General features: G+C 43.1%; 1 protein-coding gene across 1 annotated transcript in view; it reads left to right on the forward strand.

Moving 5' to 3' along the window:
- atg7 (ATG7 autophagy related 7 homolog (S. cerevisiae)) overlaps positions 1 to 25,240 on the forward strand; it is a 142,397-nt gene that overhangs the window by 51,463 nt on the left and 65,694 nt on the right. The window contains exons 14-17 of the mRNA XM_080181948.1: positions 12 to 127; positions 2,332 to 2,407; positions 11,890 to 11,970; positions 20,925 to 21,047. Of these exons, the coding sequence (XP_080038074.1) occupies positions 12 to 127; positions 2,332 to 2,407; positions 11,890 to 11,970; positions 20,925 to 21,047 (396 nt within the window). The remainder of the gene's footprint in view (positions 1 to 11; positions 128 to 2,331; positions 2,408 to 11,889; positions 11,971 to 20,924; positions 21,048 to 25,240) is intronic.

Consider the following 25,240-nt stretch of genomic DNA (forward strand, 5'->3'; position numbering starts at 1 on the left):
TTTTCTGTTAGTCAACCAGAGACCGTACCCTGGACCAGCAGTGCACTGTGAGTCGTCCTGGCTTGGCCATGATAGCTGGAGCGCTTGCTGTTGAGTTGATGGTTTCTATTCTGCAACATGCTGAGGGGTAAGCTGGGATATTGGCGTGTAATTCCATTGTTAACAAAGTGTGTTATAATTGATAAGCTAGGACTAACGACATGGAAGTGTGTGATTTCACGTGTTTGCTTGCAAAGAAATCTGAGAATTCCGCCACGTTACATCTGATGTTATCTGTTTCTTCTAGTATTGCTTGTTGAGCTGAGATGCAGACGATTCAGTTAAAATGTGTGACTACAGCTTCTTGCACTGGTTGAGGGGTAGCCATAGATGTTACTGAAGGCTCCACATAGTTTTCTAGTCAACTTTGTGGGTTATTTTGGTCAGTTTTTATCAATGTTGTTGCACAAACAAATGTTGCCTGCAAACTAAATCTAATGTATTTCTGCACGAGGTACCTAGCCTCACTTTTATGTGCTCTCTACAGTCTTAATTTCTCTTTTAAAACTATCCAAAAACTGCTTCAGGTGCATCTTCTGGGAAAGAACCGTTATTTTTAAATCTCTCCTTCCAATCTCCTGATTGTTATCCTAACTTTGTTCTTTTTCTCACCGATCAATGGAAACAGTCCATCACCATTTACCTTGTTATAACCCTTCATAATCTCGGAGGTCAACGCTAGGTCACTGCTCAACTCCATTCCAATGAAAACAGCTCAGCTATTCAAGTCTGTCTCCATAGTTGTAATCCCAAGTTCCTGTTAATTCCCTGAAGGATCATTGACCTCCTTCTGCATTGAAGATTCTTTCGGATAATTGGGTCTGCACCAACCACACTTCCACCCAGACCCTATCCCCAAATCCCATGCATTTACCCTAGCAAGTCCCCCTGACACTAAGGGGCAATTTAGCATGGCCAATGCACCTAACCCACACATGGATTGTGGGAGGAAATCGAAGCGCCCAGTGGAAACTCACACAGACAAGGGGAGGATGTGCAACCTCCACACAGACCGTGACCCAAGCTGGGAATCGAACCTGGGTCCCTGGCACTGAGGCAGCAGTGCTAACCCTGTGCCACCTCAGCCAGTATGTATATGCTGTGGCTTTGCCATTGCATTTATATCCTCTTGTAATGGAAGTCTCAAAACTACACAATGCTGTGACACAACAAAGAACTTTTACTGGTTCAACATTACTTCCTCTCTTTTGCATTCACTGTCTCAAGATTCCAAACTAAGAAACCTGGTTTTTTTTATGATTGTACCCACTGTTGCTGCTACATTTATGTACCTGTATATCTGGGTCTGTCTCCTACCTAGCCTTAAGGACACTTTCCTGATCCTTACTCTTGCATCATAAATTTGTTTGATTTGAATTTAATTTGATTTTATTATTGTCTCATGTATTAGTGTGCAGTGAAAAGTATTGTTTCTTGCACGCTATACCATTCATAGAGAAGGAAAGAGAGTACAGAATGTAGTGTTATAGCTAGGGTGTAGAGAAAGGTCAACCTAGTGCGAGGTAATTCCATTCAAATAGCTGATGGCAGCAGGGAAGAAGCTATTCTTGAGTTGGTTGGTATGTGACCTCAGACTTTTGTATCTTTTTCCTGGTGGAAGAGAGTATGTCGGTGCACTGGGTCCTTAATTATGCTGGCTGCTTTTCTGAGGCAGCAGGAAGTATAGACAGAATCAATGAATGGGGGTGCTGGTTTGCGTGATGGATTGGGCTACATTCACACCCTTTTGTAGTTTCTTGCGGCCTTGAGCAGAAGAGGAACCATACCAAGCTGTGATACAACCAGAAAGAATACTTTCTATGGTGAACCTGTAAAAGTTGGTGAAAGTCGTAACTAACATGCTGTCTTTTGAGAAAATAGAGGCATTGGTGGGCTTTCTTAACTATAGTGTTGGCATGGAGGGGACCAGGACAGGTTGTTGCTGATCTGGACACCTAAAATCTTGAAGCTCTGGATCATTTCTATTGCATCTCTATTGATGTGGGCAGGGGCATGTTCTCCACTACGCTTCCTAAAGTCGATGACAATCTCCTTTGTTTTGTTGACATTGAGAGAGAGATTATTGTCGTTGCACCAGTTCAGCAGATTCTCTATCTCATACCCTCTTTTTGTTCCCTTGGTTACTGTATTAATTTCCATTAGCTTCCTCCAAAATTTCCAGAGCCATGCAGTTAGATTAAATCCACAATTTTCATATTTGTTGCTTATTTTTTCCGACATGAGAGAACTTATGGTGAATAATCTTACCAGTACCATTTATTGACTTTGCAGTGGGTATGCAGTGGCCAGCAGCAGTGATGACCGGCTGAATGAACCTCCAACATCTCTTGGACTTGTCCCTCATCAGGTGAGTAATCTTGCAATCTACCGTTTTAACGCGCTCTGTTAGGGACAGGTGTCTTGTTCTATCTTTTTCAATAAAAGGGTTTTGTGGGAACTTCCAGTAGATTTTTTTTTAAAGCAGTTTCCTTTTTCGGAGCATATCTTGATGATGCAAAAGAGTTGTCAGGTGTAGCATCCGTTTTAAGTCCAATTGCTGAACCAGTGCCAACTTAAGATGGCCGTCGATGCCTGTCTGCCCACGCACACTTGTGCACACATATGGTGGAAAGCATTGATGGATTTTCCTGTTCCCACCTTGGCTTGTGTTGGGGATATTTTTATGCTATAAAAATGCCATTATAAACTGATGTGGCATGATCATCAAAATGAATGGAGAGCTGTAGTTGTATAGATAAGGAATCAGAATACAAACGGATCCCACAGGGACTAGCTGTGGTGTAGACTAATGCTATTCCAGTCTGTAAAACATCCCACAATATTGTACACCTTATGCTGTGAATTTGTCATTAGTCCAATTGCTTGAAGAAGGCATTTCAACAATGAAACAAGAAAAAGAGCAATATACAGAAAGAATAAACCATGAATGGAACAATGTTGGACAGAATGAGCAGACCCTTCTGCATTTGTGTGGAAGCCTGGGTTAACAGGTCAGAGTACTGAACCTTGTCTAGAACAGAAAGCTAAAGCCTAAATTCCTGATCGAAGAGACCATTGGAGTTAGTTTTCCTTCATTTCTGTCCTGGCTTCTACCTACTCTGTCGCCACTAATGGTATAACAGAGTAAAGAATACACTGTGTTAGCTTGCTGGATCAATCTGGATTTAGTTGAGCAAAAGAACAAAGAAAAGTACAACACAGGAACAGGCCCTTCGACCTCCAAGCCTGCGCCGATTATAATGCCTGCCTAAGCTAAAACCGTATGCACTTACAGCCTGTATCCTTCCGTTGCCATCCTTTCATGTATTCGTCTAGATACCCCTTAAATGCCGCTATTGTACCTGCTTCCACCACCTCCCTAAGCAGCACGTTCCAGACGTTTACCACCCTCTGTTTTAAAAAAAACTTGCCTTGCACATCTCCTCTAAACTTTCCTCCATGCACCTTAAAACTATGTCCCTTAGTACGTGACTTTTCTACCCTAGGAAAGAGCATCTGACAATCCACTCTGTCCATGCCACTCATAATCTTGTAAACCTCTGTCAGGGCGCCCCTCAACCTCTGTCGTTCCAGTGAGAACAAACCGAGTTTAGCTAATACCCTCAGGCCAGGCAACATCCTGGTTAATTAACAGGTTGAGGAGAGGACAATTCAGTCCCTTAAACATGTTCCATTGTTCAGTTTGGTCAGGGCTGATTTGCACCTGAACTCCATTTGTCCACTTTTGATCTATACCCCTTAATACCCTTTCTGAATAAAACTCTCAGTCTTGTAAATGTTGGCGCAAGGCTTTTCAGAGGACCAGTTCCAGATTTTCCATGAGCCTTTGTGCTTGTGAAAAAATGTGCTCCCTGATATTATTCCTGAACACCCTAGCTCTAATTGTAAGATTACACCCTCTTGTTCTCGATCCCCCCCCATCAGAGGAAATAATTTATTTAAACAGTTTTCATAATTTAACTCTTAAGCGCTGATGAGCGCACGCCGAGGCTGGACAAAGCACTCTGGATAGAGTATAACCAACGTTCTTTGCAACTGAAGCATCATTTCCTCCTGCAAGGAAGGCCTAGTAGGGTAAATACATTGGGTTATGGAGATAGGGCTGGGGGAGGTATTGTGTTCAGTGCAGAATCGATGGGCCGAATGGCCTCCTTCTGCAGTGTAGGAATCTGTGGTTCTACTCTGTGAAGCAGTTCTCAGACTTGGGGCACAGTTGGTTCTTAAAAAAACACGTTGTAAGCCAAAACCGATTTTCCCAGGGGAACAATGATGCGAACGGGAGATTGGTTTCTGAATCAAGACCAGGCGGTGTTAATGTTCTCATCTCTTTCTCTAGCAAGTCGCTGAGATGACTGTTGATGTCTTCATCTCTTGGCACAAGTTCCTTGGTTAGTGTGGAGGGGTAGAACAATATTCATCCAAGCTTTTCATACAAAGAAACTAGAAGCAAGAGTAGGCTATTTGGCCCTTCAAGCCTGCCCCGCCATTTATTTTGATTACGGCTGATCATCGAATGCAATGTCCAGATTCCCCGCCCCACCCCCATGCCCAAATCCCTTGATCCAATTAGCCCCAAGAGCTATATCTAATTTCTTCTTGAAATCGCACAATGTTTTGGCCTCAATTTCATTCAGGGTTAGTGAATTCCACACACTCATCATTCTCTAGGTGAAGAAATTTCTCCTCATCTCAGTTCGAAAAGGTTTACCCCTCATCGTCAAACTATGACCCCTGGTTTTGGACTCCCCCACCATTAGGAGCATTCTTTCTGAATCTACTCTGTCTCACCCTGTTAGAATTTTCTAAGTTTCTGTGAAATCCACTCTCTCTCTTCTAAACTTCAGTGAATATAATCCTAACCGACTTAGTCTCTCCTCATACGAACAGACCTGAGGAGACATTATAACATCAGTATTTTGCAGCCTGAGGGGCTTTACTGAGATTGGGGGGGCCCAAAATGTATAATCTGGCCTATATTCCTGGCATGGCTGCTTGACAGTCAATAATATATACTTGGAAGAATCATATGTTTAGCAGATTAAATATAGTTAAAAGCGATGGAGGTTCTGACACAAGGTCGGGGGGGGGGCGGGTTGGACGATTTCTAGGTCTCGTACAGGTTTCATACAGGTTTTATAATAGTGGGACATCACCATTAAAAAAAAGACGTCTTTTTTACAGCCTGCTTTGTGAATGATCTATTCACGCACTGAACCATGGTGGCCCAGGAACATGGATGGATGGGCAGGCTTCTGTCTATATAGCCCTGCCACCGCAAAATGCACCCTAGTGTTCAGAGGCGATTCGTCCTTTCAACCTTCTCTCGTCTGGGAAGCAGTTGTCTGCCGCTGTGTCTCTATGGCAACCTGGTTGAAATTGGAAACTCGCCATGTGTACAATTGTGGGCACGTGCCCAGCTCTCTCTGCTCTGTGGCACAGTGTGTTAGCAACAGTACTTGCTATGCCGGATAGAGGCATATCTATCTGGTCACACCTGGCGTGAAGATGTGACCAGAACTGAAAGTCAAGGAGGAAAGTAATCCCCGGATAAATCCAGCATTGTCGATGCTCTTACTATGAGGCTGCCTGACTCCCTCCCTTTGTTGTCAATTTACAACCAGATGGAAATGATCCTTGGCAGTAATAAATGTTATTTTGCCACGACGCATTTAAATTTGTTAGATCAGTATGACGCTCTTGTGTGTTTAGACAGCATTGAAGATTGTTGGGGTGGGGGGGGGGGTTGGCGGAAACGTGTGGGAAGTAGGATTGGGTCTGGTGCCTGGGATGGCAGTAATGGCTCGTGACTCTAGGTGGTGCCGTAATCAAAGAGATCTGTTTGGCGCAGACAGAATTAAAAACCAATCGGTCCCCTGAGGAACTAAAAATGCTTTCATTCAGTGCATGTATCACAATTTCTGCAAGTTTAAAAATTGATTTTTGGGCTTGAATTATTCACCATCATCATTACTGAGGTGAGTGCAAAATTAGAACTAGACTGTGGGGATATAAATCTCACGCTGCCCACCAGACTCTGAACAAACTTACTTGCAGACATCTGCACCAGCTATTCCCATATGAGCAGATAGGTGGCAGACTCGGTACAGTGTACAAAAAAAGTGCTACATTATGTTTTGGAAATAGGTACAGGGTAGGTGAAGGCACCTGAAATAGTCAGATATGAATTGGAATAGAGACCAGCAGCCTTTTGGTGCACACAGCAGTGATTAGCACTGCTGTCTCACAGCGCCAGGGACCCAGGTTCGATTCCCAGCTTGGGTCACTGTCTGAGCAGAGTCTGCACGTTCTCCCCGTGTCTGCATGGGTCGTCTTCGGGTGCTCTTGTTTCCTCCCACATTCTGAAAGACATCTGGTTAGGTGCATTGGTCTTGCTAAATTCTCCCTCGGTGTACCGGAGTGTGGTGCCTAGGGGCTTTTCACAGTAACTTCATTACAGTGCTAATGTAAGCCTACTTGCAACACTAATGAATAAACTTTAAACTTAAACACATTTCATAAAAACATTGCAGATGCCGTAATTATCGTTTTCCAAAATTGTTTCAGTTCATGAACCATTCCTTTAGATTGGAAAATTTCACAGGCTTCTCCTCCACTACTTAATGTGGGAGAACAAAACTAGAGAATTATAGTCCAGTTGACCTAAGGTAAATTTTATTTATTAGTGTCACAAGCAGGCTTAGGGGAGGAAACATACGGAGACATGGAGAGAATGTGTAATGCCCACACAGATGGTGACCCAAGCCAGGAATTGAGCCCATGTCCTTGGCGCTGTGGGGCAGCAGTGCTAACCACCGTGCGACCTGAAACAATTGGAGTCTACAATTAACGATGGGGCAACTGAAAGCCTTGAAAAGTTTCAGCTGATTGGAGACAGTCAGTATGGATTTGTAAAAGATAGTTCATGTCTGGCGCAATGATTACACTTTTTTAAAAGGGGTGACTGAAATAATGGGCACGGGAATATAAAAGTTGTCATTTATGTAGACTCCCAAAGGCCCTTGATGGAGTCCCTTGTAAGAGACTCTTAGCTTAAGTTTATAGCTCATTGAATTGAAGGCAAATTATTGACCTGGTTAGAAAATTTGTTCAGCAGCGGGAGACAGAGGAGTGACAAAGGGCAGGCAGTCTTAATTGTCAGGAAGTGACTGGAGATGGTCCACATGGATCCATGTTGGGGCCTCAACTATTAAGGATGATTGTTACTAATTGAAATGATGGAATAGATAGCTCCAAATCCAAATTTTTGCCAATGACACCAGGATAGGTGGGAATGAAGCAGTGCCAATGGGTGCATAAAATGACAGAGATATAGATAGATGAAGTGAATAGATCATTAAAATGTCATGAACAGGACAGAAATAATCAAATGCTGACCTGTATATTTAGAGAACTTGAATACAGCATGCAGAAGTCATGCTCCAGCTATTCAAAACATGGAGTACATAGAAACATAACATTTAGGAGCAGGAATAGACCATTGGTCTTTGGAACATGCTTCACCAAGGCACGGTGGTTAGCACTGTTGCCTCACAGGTTCGATTCCTGACTTGGATCACTGTGTGCGCGGAGTCTGCACATTCTCCCTGTGTCTGCATGGGTTTCCTCCGGGTTCTCCGCTCTCCTCCTCCACTCTGAAAGACATGCTGGTTAAGTACATTGGCTATGCTAAATTCTCCCTCAGTGTACCCAAACAGATGCCGGAGAGTGGTGACTGGGGGGTTTTCACAGTAACTTCATTGCAGTGTTAATGTCAGCCTACTTGTGACACTAATAAATAAACTTGAAACTAAAATTTCAAAGGGATATAGATAAATGAAGTGAATAGATCAATAAAATGTCATGAACAAGGGTAGGAAATAATCAAAATGTCTACTGGAATGCTGACCTATATATCAGCAGCAAGCTGAAATCATGCTCCACCTATTCAAGGCATGGAGTACATAGAAACATAACACTTACAACAGGAGTCAGCCAGTGGTCCTTAGAGTATGCTTAGACATTTGATAAGCTCATTGCTGATCTAGTTGTAGTCTCAACTCCATTTTCCTGTCTGTCCCTCATAATCCTTAACCCCGCAGTTCCCATAGCTGTCCTTTCGCAGCCCCTTCAGAATTCTATGTTTCAATAACATCACCTCTGTTCTTAAAGTTTATTTACTTGTTATCACAAGTAAGGCTTACTGTGAAACCCACAGTTACTGTGAAATTTGTTAGTGCCTTCTAAACGCCAATGGGTATATACCAACCTGTTCAACCTTTCTTCATAAGGCAACCCCTTCATCCCATGAGTAAGTTGAGTGATTTTCCTCTGAACTGCTTCCAAAACAATTATATCCTTTTTCAAATAAACTGTACACAGCACTCTCAGGTGTGGTCTCCTCAAGGCCCTGTACAGCTGCAGTAAAACTTCCCTCTTTTGTATTCCATTCCTTTTGCAATAAACACTAATGCTCAATTTGCCTTCCAGATCATTTGCTGTTCTTGCACATTAACTTTTTGTGATTTATTTACCAGGACACCCTGAGCCCTCTACTGTCATATTCTGCAGTCTCTCTCTGGTTAAATACAATGCTGCTTTTCTATCCTTTTTGCCAAATTGGACAAGTTCACATTTTCCCACAGCTGCTATATTATTTGTCTATTCATTTAACTTAGACACCCCTTTCTAGGTTCTCTACCCTCTCTTGATAACTTAAACCTATACCTATCTAGGTATAATTGACAAATTTAGCTATCATACAATGAAGTGCCTTCATTCTAGTTTAAGTTGATTTGTTAGTATCATGAATAGGCTTACATTAACATTGCAGTGAAGTTACTCTGCACCTGTTCAGGTACACTGAGGGAGAATTTAGCTTGGCTAATGCATCTAACCATCACGTCTTTTGGACTGTGGGAGGAAACTGGAGCACCCGGAGGAAACCCACACAGACATGGGGAGAATGTGCAGATTCTGGACAGTGATTCAAGCCAGGAATCGAACCCAGGTCCCTGGCACTGTGAGGCAACAATGCTAACCACCGTGCCACTGTGTTGTCTCATCCAAGTCACTGATGTGGATTGTAAGTAGTTGATGCCCCAGCACTAACTCCTGTGGTACTCCACTAGTAACAACATGCCAACCTGAAAAATAAGAAGTACTGTGAGCAGTTCATATTGAAGGATATGTTGAACTTGGGGCTGTAGTGTAGGCTTACCAGAATGATCTCTGGACTCTGATTATAAAGCCACAAGGAGAAAATACACAAACTATGATTGTAGTCACTGAAATTTAGATAGTTTGAAAATGTTCAGGGTAATACATAGGGTCAAGAGAGAGAAACTGTTTAATTAGTTGGGAAAACAGGGGGACTGGTCTTTTTTTTAGACTTTCAGGAGAACATGGAACATAGAACACTGTGGTACAGGAATAGGGCCTTCCGCCATGATATTGTGCCAAACATGATGTCAAATTAAACTAATTCCTTCTGCCTGTCCTTGGTCCATATCCCTCTATTCCTTGCATATTCATGTGCTTAGCTAAAAGCCCCTATCGCTCCTGTCTGCTCCCCCATCCCAGGCAGCATGTTCCAGACACCTACCACTCTCTGGGCCCGATTTTACCATCGCATTGCACCCATTTTCGGGTGTGTAAATTTGATAAAGTCGGGCATGAGGTGAGAAGCAAAATCTGTGCCTGCCTCAGTGCCGGTTCCCCCTTTACCAAGGCCTCAGAATGACCGCGATCAAGACTGCACCCGAAACGGATGCGATGGCCATTTAAATGCATTTAGCTTGATGTATTTAGCTTGCCTCATGCCCAACTTTACTGGCACCTCCCCCTTTACCACTGCGTTCACCCATCCGGAATTGGCACAAAACAGACATGCTCTGTACAGGTCCAATTCGGGTGCTCTGTCAGTGAGAGTTAATGAGGAGTTAATAAGTGCCAAGCATCCAGTGATGTTCTGCTTGAAATTGGTGGGGATGGGAGGAGATCGTGGGGGGTGGTGGAGGGCAAAAGAAGGGTCTGCTGCTTCTCTGCCTGCAGTCAGTGGGGGTGAGGGGGCTACGATCGGTCTAGTTGGCAGGGGGGTGGAGGGATAAGGGGGTCAGTAATGTTGTGAGGGTGGGGTAATGTCTGTGGGAGCTAGGGGGAGGTATTATCTGGCCCGGGAGGGATGTGGCAGAGGAGCAGCATTCTAGTAATTTTCTTCCTGCGTGTGCGCAGTTGGAGGCACCAATCGGAGCTGCAGGCTTTCAGGTATGCTTAGTCCCGCCCACGGCCGTAATTCAGAATCGCTGATGTTTTGGTAGGTAGAGTGCGTACTGCGGGGGGTGCCTCAGAATTGGTCTAAAAGTCAGATCTGAAACACTCCCAGTTTCAAGTCCACCCAGCACTTAGGCCCCATTTTACCATTTTAAATCTGTGTAAAAAAAAAATCTTGCCCTTCACATTTCCTTTAAACTTTCCCCCTTCCACCTCTCGTGCATGTCCCCTGGTGTTAGACATTTTAACTCTGGGGGAAAGATTCTGATTTCAGCCCTATCTCTGCCTCTCATTTTATAGACTTCTATCAGATCTCCCCCTCAGCCTCCACCACACCGGAGTAGAATTCAAACACTTCTGCACACGGTTTGGTAAAGTTTGAAACACCTGTCTGCAAATTGCAGTTGCTGTTGCATTAACTGTTAATTTTAAAACTGTGATGAACAAAGGTCTAAAATCTAAGTTATGAAGGAGCATGGGCCAAATATAGATGTACAGAGATACGTTGAGGATCAGCTATGATCTCACTGAATTGCAGAATAGGCTGGGGAGACTAAATGGTCTAAACTTGTTCTGATGTCCGTATGTGCAAAGATCATTACCACCATTCTTACATTTATTTTTTGAAGAAAAAGGATACAAAACCATAGAACTGATGTTGAGCTTGTTCAGCTGTGTAACTGGGGCTGTTGTTAGTTTATTGTGTGTAGTTTTGGATACTTTACGACAGGAAAATTAGAAATCGCATGGTTGTAAATTCACTAGGTTGTGTGGGAGGCATACAGTTCTGAAGAGGGAATTGAGCGTTACAATTTTTTTAAACATAAAATTGACATAATGATGAGGTCAGTGGGATCGTGGAATGGTCACAGCACAGAAGGAGGCCGTTCAGCTTGTTGTGCTTATGCTGGCCCTCTAGGTGTTGCTTAGCCAGTCCCACTCCCTTGCCTTTTTCCCCCTGCAATTCTTTTTTGGTAACTATCCAATCCCCTTCAGCAAGCTCAAATTGAGTCTCCGTCTGCCATAGTCCCGGGCAGTGCAATCCAGATCCCAACCACGCACTGCGAAAGAAAAGACACCCCTCCCCCACTGTGTCGCTTCTGACTTGAGTATCTAAAGTATTTTTTTGGCAGCCAATTGTTCCCATTTTCAATTGTCAGTAAGATAATAATGAGCAGTAACAATTTTTATATTTAAAAAAAAAACTCTTTAAAAGCACAGTAAGAAGTCTCACAGCACCAGGTTTATTTGGAATCACGAGCTTTCGGGGTGCTGCTGCTTCATCTGGTGACTGGACTTTAACTTGCCGTCGTGTGACTTCTCACTGTGCCCACCTCAGTCCGACGCCGGCATCTCCACATCATCTCTAAAAGCAGGAATGTTGGGGTATGTGGGGAGCAAGGAGAAAGGTGGGATTAAATTAGCTGGCTCATGGAGGAACCATCCCAGCACTGATCACGTTGATCTCTAATGTTTAGATCATTACCTGTGGCTAAGGACCCCACAGTTAGCTACCCGTTACAGAACTGCAATCAATTTTACATTTCCCATTCTTTTTAGATCCGTGGCTTCTTGTCGAGGTTTGACAATGTCCTTCCAGCAAGCTTGGCATTTGACAAGTGCACAGCATGCTCACCAGTGGTAAGTTTCTTCAGAGTTAGACTTGTGGGGAACAGTTTCAAAGCTGTGTTTATTTCTGCAAAGCCCCTCATGATCATCTTGAAAATAAGTGCAGCTAATTTTGAAGCCAGCTCACGTGTTTTGAAGTTCTCCTTTGATAGTGTCATTGTCATATCTTTGTTCTGGGTTGCAGGCGGACAGGATTTCACTGTTATCAAATCATAGCACCCTTCCATTAACTTAGCTCAAATATGATGCGTTGGAAGGGCCTAAGAAGCAGAGAAGAAAAATAAACAACAGGAAAGAACAATACTTCACAAAATGGTCCGCATGGTGGCTATTCTGACGCTGAGCCAACATAAGGAGGCCACTCGGCCCATTAAGCCTGCACTGACAACAATCACACCCAGACCTTATCCCTGTAACCACATACATTCACCCTGCTAATCCCCCTGACACTAATGGGCAATTTATCATGGTCAATCCACCTAACTCGCACATGTTTGGACTGTGGGAGGAAACCGGAGCACCCGGAGGAAATCCATGCAGACATGGGGAGAATGTGCAAACTCCACACATAGTGATCCAAGCTGGGAATCGAACCCGAGCCCCTGGCACTGAGAGTCAGCAGTGTTAACCATTGTGGCCACCCATTTTGTGAAAAGTATTGTTCCTTCGTGTTGTTTATTTTTGTTCTCTAATTCTCAGGCCCTCCCAAGGCATCATGTTTGAGTTGAGTGAATGCGAGGTCTTCTCCCAGGTCACTATAACCAGTCACCAAAGAACTGTGCTGCTGTAGCACTTGTATCAAGCTGTTACTTAACACCACATTATAACATGAGTCGTGTTTTATTTTTGTAGGCGACAGTCCAGAGAATAAATATTGTGCTTTAATCCAGTCTTGAGCATGGGACCCAGTTGTAAATTGGCCATTTGCACCACGTCAGCCTATTTGAGTGATTAATGCTTTGAATAATTGTAAACATTTATATTTGCTGCAGATATTTTAAAATAGATCATGTTATTGGAGAAATGGACCGCACGCTACTTATATGTTTCAGTAAAACAGTTGTTTTTATTTTGTAAGTTCAGCTTTACTAAGTTGATTATATTTTTCAGAAATCCCCTTTATCAGCAGAATGCTCCAATAAATCCCGGGGTTCCAGTTTTCTTTCTCACCACTGCCGTTCTTTGACAGATCTGGGTGGGCAGAGGTGAAAAGCTCCTCGACATTTCACTGCAATCCTACCTCTGTAGCAGTAGCAACAAACTGCCCCCGTGCCTTCAGTTATCATGCCCAGTAAATGTCCTGCTGGACCCTGATCATCTCCCCTTGAACATGAGTAGCCCTTGAATGAGTTTATTCCTCTTCCCCCTAAGCCATCAACACCAGCTTCTGCTAATCTAGAGAGGCACTGGCATAGTGGTATTGTTACTGGACTAGTAATCCAGAGACCAAAATCTTGGGGCATCGGTTCGAATCCCACCATGGTAGATGGTGATATTTGAATTCAGTAAGAATCTGGAATTGAAAGTTAAACAATGACCATTGTCAGTTGTGGTAAAAACCCATCTGGTTCACTAATATCCCTTTGGGAAGGAAATCTGCCATCCTTCCCCGGTCTGGCATATGCATGATTCCAGAGTCACAGCAATGTGGTTGACACTCGCTGTCCTCTGAAATGGAGGGCAGTTAGGGATTGAAAGCAACGCTCAGGTCCCGTAAAATGAATTTTTACAGAAGTTTTCCAAGACTTGCTACTACTCAAAGTTGCCATCTGCAGTGTTTAATGGACACTACAGAGATGATGCTTGGTACCGTAAGAATGAACCATCACGTCTTCCTCTGGGCTTTCTGTGTGGAGCTCCATTCTGAATCACTTCACAGACCTGGAGAGAGACAAGTGGGACAAGGGCTAAAATATCTTTCTGGCAGCAGTGGCATGTTGGGTCCAGTTCCCTCAAGTTGGCACCCACTTCTGTGGTCATAGGGATTAAAGCAGAAAGTGAAGGAGTGGGTTGTGAAAATCCAAGTTAGGAAAAGTTATCCTCGTACTCTCAGCTTGGGTCAGGCCCCCAGCTTTCCCACCTTCTGTTTCCTCTGTATTGTGCCTGTTGTGGATGGCTTGGGCTATCTCTCTGAAAAGGACGGAAGCATACATAGAAGGGAGGTGATGGCCTAGTGGCCATTATTATCACTAGGCTAATAATCCAGAAACTCAGTTAAAGTTCTAGTTTGAATCCTGCCACGGCAGATAGTGGAATTTGAATTCAGTAACAAGAAAAGTCTTGAATTAAGTATCTACTGATGACCATGAAACCATTGTCAATTGTTGGGAAAACCCCCTGGTTCACTAATGTCCTTTTGGGGCAGGAAATCTGCTGTCTTTAGCTGGTCTGGCCTACATGTGACTCCAGATCCACAGCAATATGGTTGACTCTCAACTGCCCTCCAGGGGCAAGTAGGGATGGGCTATAAATGCTGGCCAGCCAGTGATGCCTATGTCCCATGAATGAACAAAGGAAAAATACAGGTTTTTTTATCCTTTCAAGCATTGTGCTCCTGCTGGAAGACTAGCAAGGGTAAATAATGGACAGTGACAAATTGTGTCAGGATACTAAAGCATTCTGTTAGCTCCTCAACAGCTTGAGAGATGTGTTGAGGAGGCTCCTGAGAGAGATTTTCTCCCCATGACCTGAAAAAAAGAACTGCAGGCCTTTGAGACCTGTAGTGTTAATTGTTTATTTTTAATGGATGAGCTCCCAATCCCAGGCATTACACACACCTGCAGTTCATCATTCATGGGACATGGCGTCGCTGGCTGGCCAGTATTTATTGCCCATCCCTAGTTGCCCTTGAACTGAGTGGCTTGCTGGGCCATTTCAGAGGGTCAACCACGTTGTTGTGGCACTGGAGTCACATGTAGGCCAGAACAGGTAAGGACAGCAGATTTCCTTCCCTAGAGGGCAAAACCAGATGGGTTTTTCCGACAATGGTTCCACGGTCGTCAGTAGATTCTTAATTCCGGATTTTTTTTTATTGGATTCAAATTCCACAATCTGCTGTACTGGGATTCGAACCCGAGTCCCCAGAACATGAGCTGTGTTTCTGGATTAATAATCTAGCGATAATACCACCAGGCCTTCACTTCTCCTGAAGCTGAACCCGGAAATTCATCCTCGGCTCTCTGCTTGTTGCTTGTGCACGTTACTATTCGTGTTGCATCCGCCTGCTCCCAGTTCAGAGACAATGTACAAAAGTCACCACAACAGGCGTCCACGCTGTCTTAAACAGAGCATTCAGCAGCTGAACCAACACGGTATTTCAATTAAGTTTATTCAAATGTGGACTTTAGCAAGTGTGATTAGATTGATATTTTTCAGCTGAGACGCACAACTATCTGGTAATAATTATAATTAACATTGGCGTGCCGGATAGGTTGTAAAAGTTCCAGAAACTTGAGACCAAATAAGCTTTTGGGGGGAGTGTTAGGTTAAGTGTCAGACTGAGTCGCAGTGCTTGTGCCTCAGAATTACTAAATCCACATAATCTGTGTCAGATGCAATTTCCAGTAGGTGGGTTTGTCCGAGGTATAAGTTCAATTCCCCTGATATTGGATTGCAGGCTGTTCCCTGTCTGGGTGACTGCAGCAGAAACTCACTTCTTCAAGGTTAACAAGGCTCTGTGAAAATGAATCTTTTTTTATAAAAATCCATTGCTGAACTTATTTGCCATCTGAATGTTATGGGCTAATAAAATGTCCACATCTCTCTCTCAAATTCTACACATTAATTTTGGGCTCTTGAGCTCCCTGATTTTAATCGCACCCTCCCTTTCCTGAGCCCCAAGTTCTAGAATTCCCTCCCTTGACCTCTTTTTGCTTCTTTACCTCACTTTCTTCCTTTAACACCCTCCTTAAAATTCACCTCTTTGACCAGGTGTTTTGTTATCTAACCTTCTATCTCTTTATGTGGCTTGGTGTTTTATTCTGTCTTATAATCGCTCTGTGAAATGCCTTATGATATTTTATGGTGTTGCCACAAGTATAAGTTGTGGGGCCGCATGGTGACACAGTGGTTAGCACCGCTGCCTCACAGCGCACAGGGATCTGGTTTAATTACGGTCTTGGGAAACTGCCTTGTGGAGTTTGCACCTTCTCCCCATGTCTGCGTGGGTTTCCTCCCATACTCCAAGGGTGTGCGGGTTAGGTTGATTAGCCATGCTAAATTGACCCTAGTGTCACAGGGATTAGCAGGGTAAATGTGTGAAGTTATGGGAATTGGGCCTGGGTATGATGTGGTCAGTACAGACTTGATGGGCCAAATGGCCTCCTTCTGTAGGGTAGGGATTCTATAATGAATGAACATTTGTTACTGTAAATTTATTTATATAAAATCTGCCAACTTGCATCACTTGCTCTTCAGTAACCTGTTGTTTTTTAGTTATATTGTTGTAGTTTATAACATTAATACAGAAGATTACACAGTTTAAAAAAACTTGTTGGGCTTTTAATTGTGGGAAGCTGCAGCCTGTGTTGTGGCTGTTGACTGCAGCTGACATGCACTGACTGGATTCACTTAAACAATGGCATGTTGAATGTTTTGCTGGATTGTGCCTTTGGAACGATAACTAAACATGATTCACCACCCTCCTGACACACCATGGGGGAAAAAATGGATCAAGGGAATGGGCCCTCCTTAACCAGACTTTGCAGACTTTTCTGTTGCACATTCAGCATTTCATGTACATCGCTTTACTGGGATCACTGTTGGGTGGTGTGTAATTTGAGCAAATTGACTAATGGTTCTTGGTCGTTAGTTTTTTAAGTGTGGGATTTCATCCTCGTTCTATTATGGTCATCCTATTATAGAAAGGATATTATTAAACTAGTAAGAGTACAGAAAAGATTTACTAGGATGCTACTGGTTTGAGTTTATAAGGAGAGGCTGGGATAGACTGGGACTTTTTTCCCTGGAGCACAGGAGGCCTAACGGTCATCTTATAATGGTCTATAAAATAATGAGAGGCATAGATAAGGTAGAGTGTCAACATCTTTTCCCAAAAGTAGGGGAGTCTAAAACTAGAGGGCATAGGTATAAGGTGAGAGGGGAAAGATACAAACGAATCGAGGGGGCAATTTTTTCACAGAGGATCATGAGTGCCTGGAACGAGCTGCTAGTGTTAGTAGTAGAGGCGGGTACAATTTTGTCTTTTAAAAAAGATAGTTACATAGGTAAGATGGGTATAGAGGGATATGGGCTAAATGCGGGCAGTTGGGACTAGCTTCATGGTGAAAACTGGGCAGTACGGACAAGTTGGGCCGAAGGGCCTACTCCCATGCTGGAAGCCCGTATGATCCTTTCGTCGGGGTGTCAATAGTACCATTCCAGTCAGAGGTTAACACTCTACAACCAACTCCAATGACATCACCACATAATTGCAGCTGGCACTCTGAGCACTGAGCGAAGGTTGCACCGCACTGGTAACATTTATAACATTTCTGTGAATATTTAATTCAGGCAGGTTTTCATGTTGTGGGTTTCAGGCAGGTGCAGGCCAAGGTGGCGTCTTGAGTGCAAATCCCTCGCTGACCTAAAGTTGCAGCTGGGATATTTGAACGTAAAGGCTTCAGCTGTGTGCTGCTACTCACTGTCTTCCCATTGTGGCTGAACAAAGAGCCTGGTTGTTGGGTGGGAGAGAAAGTTTTGGATAACTGGAAATTGTTGGCCAGCACTAGGGAAGGTGTGTGTGGCTGTCTCTTTTGGAGTAAGGGTGACCATGACCTTTCTTGTGGGGCACAGAGGAACATTCATTCTGACTGTCTCTGCCTCACAAAGGAATGTTTTGAAGGAGGATCTCTTCTGTCTGTAGACTTAGTTCAGCACGGTTGGAGAGCCAAAGCAGCTTCCCCAGTCAGGTACCAGTTAAAAATGTGATTGGGGTGTCTTTGACATAATAGGACTTTGGTTTATATAAACTCATAGGAAGCCACCTCATGTTTTACGAATGTTCTTCGTCTGTCTGCACGAATCCAACAGGTTAAACTAAGAAATGACACAAAAGGGTTGAGCTTTTAGTGGCCAAGTTACCTGCCTGTTTTTAACGACTCACCAGCCTGATTTTTGCAGTGCAGCTAGTATTTAACCCTACTGGAAAAGTTAATTAAACGTATTGGCTAGACATCTAAGAATAGGAAATGGGAAAATAGACTTTTTTAAAAAATTCTTTCATGAATTGTGGGCATGTTAGCAAGGTCAGCATTTGTTACCCATTCCTTATTGCCCTTGAATGGAGTGGTTTGTTAGGCTATTTCAGAGGGCAGTTAAGAGTCAACCACATTACTGTAGGTCTGGAGTCACATGTAGGCCAGATCAGGGCAGGGTGGCAGATTTCCTTCCCCAAAGGACATTAGTGAACCAGATGTGTTTTTAACAACACTTGACAATGGTTCCATGGTCATCCTTTGGCATTTAATTCCAGATTTTTATTGAAGCCAAATCTGCTGTGGTGAGATTTGAACCCAGATCCCAGAATATTATTTTGAGTCTCCGCACTATTGTCCAGTGACAATAACATGATGCCTCATTGGGATTTTAGCCAATCAGGTCTATAAATTGTGATCAAGATGATGTAGGGAAAATAGTTTTCTCAAAATCAATGCATTGTGTAAATACCTAATTCATCTTAAAACTGTGGAACTCATTACTCTGGCTCAGCCTTTTTTTACCTAAATTCCTCAAGCATTAAAACATTACTTTGGGATCACTCAATTGCTACTTAAATCACTTTTTCTATATTCACCTAGCTGATGTTGCTACATTTTACCACCCATCTATTTGAAAATGTAATCTATTGCTGAGCAGAGCACAAGCTAATGGATGGAACTGGGACTTGTACAAATGTGTAATAAGTCCAGTGGGAACTGTTACATACATGAGATTTCTTTAAAATTTGAATGACAGAACTGGCTTTAGCTGTCAAAATAATCATAGAAATCATAGAATCCCGACAGTGCAAAAGGAGGCTGTTTGGTCCGTCAAGCCTGCACCGACAGCAATCCCACCCAGGTCCAGTCGTGTAACCCCACGTATTTACACTGCTAATCCCCCTGACACCAAGGGCAACTTATCATGGCCAATCAATCTAACCCACGCATCTTTGGACTGTGGGAGGAAACTGGAGTACCTGGAGGAAACCCATGCAGACACAGGGAATGTGCAAACTCCACGCAGTTACCCAAGGCTGGAATTGAACCACGGTGTCTGGTGTTGTGAGGCAGCAGTACTAACCATATGTGCCACCATGCCGCACATACTGGGAGGCACGGTGGCACAGTGGTTAGCACTCCTGCCTCACAGTGCCAGGGACCCAGGTTCAGTTTGGGCCTCGGGTAACTGTCTGTGTGGAGTTTGCACATTCCCTGTGTCTATGTGGGTTTCCTCTGAGTGCTCCGATTTCCTCTCTCAGACCAAAGATGTGTGGGTTAGATTGATTGGCCATGATAAATTGCCCCATAGTGTCAAGGGGCTAGCGGTAAATACATGGGGTTAAGGGGATAGGGCCTGGTGGGTTTGTGGTCAGTGTAAACTCGATGGGCTAAAGGCGGCCTCCTGCACTGTAGGGATTCTATGATTCATATGATACCACCAGATCCAACCTTCACTAAATTGTTATATTCTTTTACAATAAAACGAGACCTGATTTTTATCCAAATAAATATGTAAATGTATAAATCTGTCTTTAAAATAGTGATGTGCTTGTAGTTCAGTTTGAAGAGTTATGTTATCATTTTGAAATGGCGGATGTTATTCAGACATTTGGGTATCTAAAACAATCAAAGACCATTGTTTCCCTTGTAGATTACACCTTTGCTCACTATGCCACTCTACTGCGTATCATTCATCTTTGTCAAGTCGGTGAATTCTATAAAAGAAACATTTTTGTAAATCCACATTCCTGATATGTTAGGAATCTGGTCCTGTAGGTAGATGCCATTAATAGCCGAATGAATCACTACCAGCTTTGACACTTACATTTAGTTTATACCTCATGGATGTTGACAGAACATGCATCCAATTCAGAACAGATGGCAATTTCTTCAACCTGACGTGCTTGAAATCCTCAACTAAGATGTTGGACATGATTTGCTGCTTGCTGTAGACAGTGTTCTCATAGAATAAAATCCCTACAGTGCAGAAGGAGGCCATCTGACCCATCGAGTCTGCACCAACCACAATCCCACCCAGGCCCTATTCCTGTAACCCCACATATTTACCCTACTAATCCCCCTAACACTAGGGTCGATTTAGCATGGCCAATACACCTAACCCACACATGTTTGGACTGTGGGGGAAGGAGATGGAGCGCCCGGAAGAAACCCATGCAGACGTGGGGAGAATGTGCAAACTGCGCACAGACGAGTCCAGAATTGAACTGAGTTCCTGGCACTGAGAGGCAACAGCGCTAACCACTGTGCTATCATGCCACTCTCATGTCACACTGTGAGCATGGCCTTCTGAGGATACAGAATACAATTAGAGATCAGGGTCCATGTCTCTTTGACACTCTTAACTATGAATTTTGGGAGCCAAGTTAGAGAAATGGTTGACATTTTGGATAATCCAGCCCAAAATAAATGTTTCCCACTGCAGTGTTTCACCTGGATAACAAAAGAGTAGTTGTGTATTTGATAGTCAAACCTTGGACATTTAATATATTTGTATTGTCGAGGCTCTGTGTGTTTGAGGGAACATCGTGCGTGAGGTTTCAGAAGATTGTTAGCTGATACTTTGCAGGGAAAACAAAGAAGCAGATGGCTCGAGGTGCTGGATTGGAGAGTTTTGGAGCATTCTGCTCTCTTCTGTTGCTATAGTTTTGCTGGTTCTCCTCGACAAAGGTTTTTAATATTTATATTCCCACATTGTGCATTCTCCTATTCTGCTAATTTTCTTTTGTAACCTTTGTATTTTTGCAGGTCCTTGATCACTATGAAAAGGATGGTTTTCAATTCTTAGCTAATGTATTCAACTCCTCTCATTCTTTCCTGGAAGATCTTACAGGGCTGACTCTTCTGCATCAAGAGACGCAGGCTGCTGAGGTAATTGCTTTCACCATCATGTTCTTGATGTGCTCCTTTCTTTATGTGGAGAACCATAATTTTTCATTTTGGTATATTGCATAATTTAGAATGTGCAGCAGAAAGGTTTCAATTTGCTTTGCTGCTGTCAAGTGGCTTTTCGCTGATAGGTTTTTTGATTTTTTTTTTTCCCTTTTTTTTTCCCAATGTTGCACACTGCTCAAGAATACCTTAACTTTCAGCCAGAACAATCTATCTTTGTAGCATATTCCAAAATGACAATACCCTTAGCGTTTATGTTTAGAAAACGATGATTTGACATTTGTAAAACAGAAGTTGAACAGCAGGTCATCTTGACATCCCTTACACAAGCTGAAACTTGGCTTACTATTGCATAAATCATGGAAATCATAGAAACCCTACAGTGCAGAAAAAGGCCATTTGGCCCATCGAGTCTGCACTGACCACAATTCTACCCAAGCCCCTAACCCCATATCCCTACGTATTTCCCTGCTAATCCCACTAACCTACGCATCTCAGGACACTAAGGGGCAATTTTAACACAGCCATCAACCTAACCCGCATATCTTTGGACTGTGGGAGGAAACCGAAGCACCCAGAGGAAACCCACGCAGACACGAGGAGTATTTGCAAACTCTGCACAGACTTTATGCATATTCTTGCATAAAGACTGAGCAGGCTAGACTTTGCTCTGCCAATTAAAATGTTAATCCCAAACAAATCACTCAAAACATCTGATATTGCAATATGTCATATTAGTAAGTGTCAAGTCACAGCTCATTTACAAAATGAGTTGTCTGTAACGAACGTGTCAATCTCTGGATCTGTTTGATTTATTACTGTCACATGCTCCAGACATACATGAGATACAGTGAAGAGTATTGTTTCTTGTGGGCTATACAGACAAAACACACCATTGATAGAGTACATAGAGGGGAGGAAAGGAGAGGGTGAAGAATATAGTGTTACAGTCATAGCTAGGGTATAGAGAAGGAGCAGCTTAAGATAAGGCAGGTCCATTCAAAAGTGGATGCCAGCAGGGAAGAAGCTGTTCTTGAGTCAGTACATGATTGCAGACTTGTGAACCTTTTTCCCAACGGAAGAAGGTGGAAGAAAGTATTTTTGGGGCATGTGTGGGTCCTTGATTATGCTGACTGCTTTTCCAAGGCAGTGGGAAGTGTAGATCGAACCAATGGATGGGAGGCTGGTTTGTGCGATGGACTGGGCTACATTCACAATCCTTTGTAGTTTCTTGCATTCTTGGATACCCAGAACAGTCCTGTTAAAATAGGAAAATATTTTGATGTATCGGCAACCTGCTTTATGTCTGGTTGAGAGAGTATCTGCAACTCTGATACTGCAATACATCATATTAGTAAGTGTGCCAAGAGTGTGGGAAGGGCACAGAAATAGTCTGTTTAGATCTATCTATCTGTCTCAGTGTATTAGATGTGGTGAGGAATGTGTCTGGGGAGGGAAAGCGGAGAAATGTGAATAGAGAATGATAAACTGCAGATAGATAACCAAAACTGAGGCAAAGCATGCAACAAACATGAATTAGTAGGGGGAACAGGGTGAAGAAAGTCTTCCAAGGTTGGAGAACAAGTTGGGAATCATAGACTAGAGCAGTGGTGGGTAACCTGTGGCCAGGGGCTACATGCAACCCATCTGGGTTCTGAGTGAGGACCACGAGATATCTTGACTCATGCGCAGGGTTGCCACGTTCCACTGCTTTCCATCTGCGTAACTTTTTCCACCCGGTGTGACACAAGCGTGCAAAGCAAGGGCAAGTGAAGTGAGGATCATGCTACTGCGCACACAATTGGCTGAGAGCCGTGCGTTCCCTCTGCATCCAAATATTTCCTTTGGTTTCACCATCTTAATATACAAATGATTCAGCATTTTCTATACCTTGTCATGAAATATTTGGTGTGTATTAAGTGTACTTGATCTAATTCACTGGATCATGGTTCGTGAATAAGCCCAATTTCCATCTTGAAACAACTGAGATGAAGGTGGGCCACTCATGCAACCCACTCACTGCACGTCACTGGGCTAGAGAGACTGAGTACGGGCGGAAAGAATTAGGGGCAATGACAAAGAGTCTAATGATACAGTGGCACAGTGCAGACCACAGGTTAGATGTATTTAGAGTCAGCTTGTGTCCTATGTTACTGTTTGGCTTCATGTAATAAGTAACATCATCTTCTTTAAAAAGATTTTTTTTGCTCAAGTTATTTTGCTCACTAAGCTGGACTGACTTTACACTCTGAGCCACATCTGGTTTTAATTGACTCCGAGAGGAACAACTTATGCATTTTAGACAAATGTTAAAGGCTGGTTTACAGCTTCATCAAGTTTCAGTCGACTGATTTAACTTGATCTGTGTCATACATCACTGGGGCCAGTATAAGACTTTTGGGAAACAGCTCCTTCTATAACACAATGTCATAATAGCAATTGTACAATCCAATCCGCAAAGAAGTTGCTAAATACTTACTAATACTTTAGTAGTCATCTGTTCGTCATGCATTTCCATATACACACACAGATGCACACACCCTGCATTTCCATATCCATATGTATACACAGATGCACACACCCTGCATTTACATATCCATTTGTCTTCACAAATGTGAACACCTGCATTTCCATATCCATATGTGTACACAGACCCACACACCCTGCATTTCCATATCCATATGTGTACACAGACCCACGCACCCTGCATTTCCATATCCATATGTGTACACAGACCCACGCACCCTGCATTTCCATTCCCAAGTGTACACCCAGACCCACGCACCCTGCATTTCCATGCATGTACGTACTTGATGTGGATGCATGTAAACACAATGCCAGAAAAAGTTTCGACTTTTGTGTGCTTTTCCAACCCCGGTTTACAGCTTCAAGCAGGTGGAATCAGCAGAAACTCTAGTTTTATGGGTGGGAACAGCTTCAGGTGAAGGGACTGTAGAATAAACATTAAAAGGAGCGGGTATTTGAATGCAAAGTAGTCATGGGCATAACTCACCAGTCCTTGAAATTTAATGATTTTGTGAGCCTTTTGATTTGATTCTGCTCAGTTGAACTGATATTTTGACAGAAACAATGTGGAAATCCCAGGTCTTTCCTCAGTGCTCAGTGTGAACATTGCTATGCATCAGTTGCTTTGACTGCTGGAAACAATGGACTACATTTTGCAGGGCAGCAAACAGTTAGACTTGCCCTTTCCCCTTTAATAATAATACTTTGTGCTTTGGCTGCTGAAAGTACAAGCAAAAAATGTCACAATGAAGGGCATCTAAGGCTTGCGTTAACAGGCAGCTATTTAACTCCTCAAACAAACGTACTGAGAGATTGTAAAATTAATAGTATGAAGGCTGCAAAGGATGTGACATCAATGCCGTATAGGGTACAGAAGGAGTTTTAGAGGAACTGAAATATTGGATTAAGAGAGAGAAAAAAGTAGTCAAAGGAGGTAGTGGAAGCAGCTACGATAGTTTTAAGGGGCATCTTGACAAATACTTGAATAGGATGGGATTTGAAGGGTAAGGTCCCCGGAAGGGCAGGGGACTTTAGTTCAGTCCGGCAGCTTGGTTGGTGCAGGCTTGGAGGGCCGAAGGGCCTGTTCCTGCGCTATAATTTTCTTCTTTGAAAAACTTTTTAAAAAATGAACATTTGTGAAATCTCTGGCAACAATTAAAACCTGAGGAAATGAGAATCCACACTTGGAATAGTCAACTTACAAAACCAGAAAAGTTATTTTGCAGTAATTAAGGCACATCATATCATCGAAAGGGCAGGACAGAAGCTTCCTGCAGTAAGTTCAGTTCAGCTCAACTGTAGGAAATGCCCACCGTTCAATGTCTTCTGGACAACAAGATGCACTTTTACAACATCACCTGCAGAACAGTGCAAATCTGATTGAAACCTTTGGAATGCTGCGTTCAACAGCACATCTGCTTTCATCTGAACTTTCTTGCAGCATTGGCACTTAAGGGCAATGAGCACAGTTCCCTAGTTTTTGGTTGCATGTGGTGGTCTAATATGTTTTTTCTTTGTATCCACTTCCAGGTCAAATAGGAGCCCAAGGCTTCTGTAGTTTTACATTGATACAACTTAATTATTGATCCCAAAGAATCCACTTCTTGCAGAGTATGACTCAATTGTTGAGTGTAATTAGGAATAAG

Source organism: Carcharhinus amblyrhynchos, chromosome 3, assembly GCF_965287045.1.
Source record: "Carcharhinus amblyrhynchos chromosome 3, sCarAmb.v2.hapA, whole genome shotgun sequence".
In the NCBI taxonomy this organism is placed as follows: domain Eukaryota; kingdom Metazoa; phylum Chordata; class Chondrichthyes; order Carcharhiniformes; family Carcharhinidae; genus Carcharhinus; species Carcharhinus amblyrhynchos.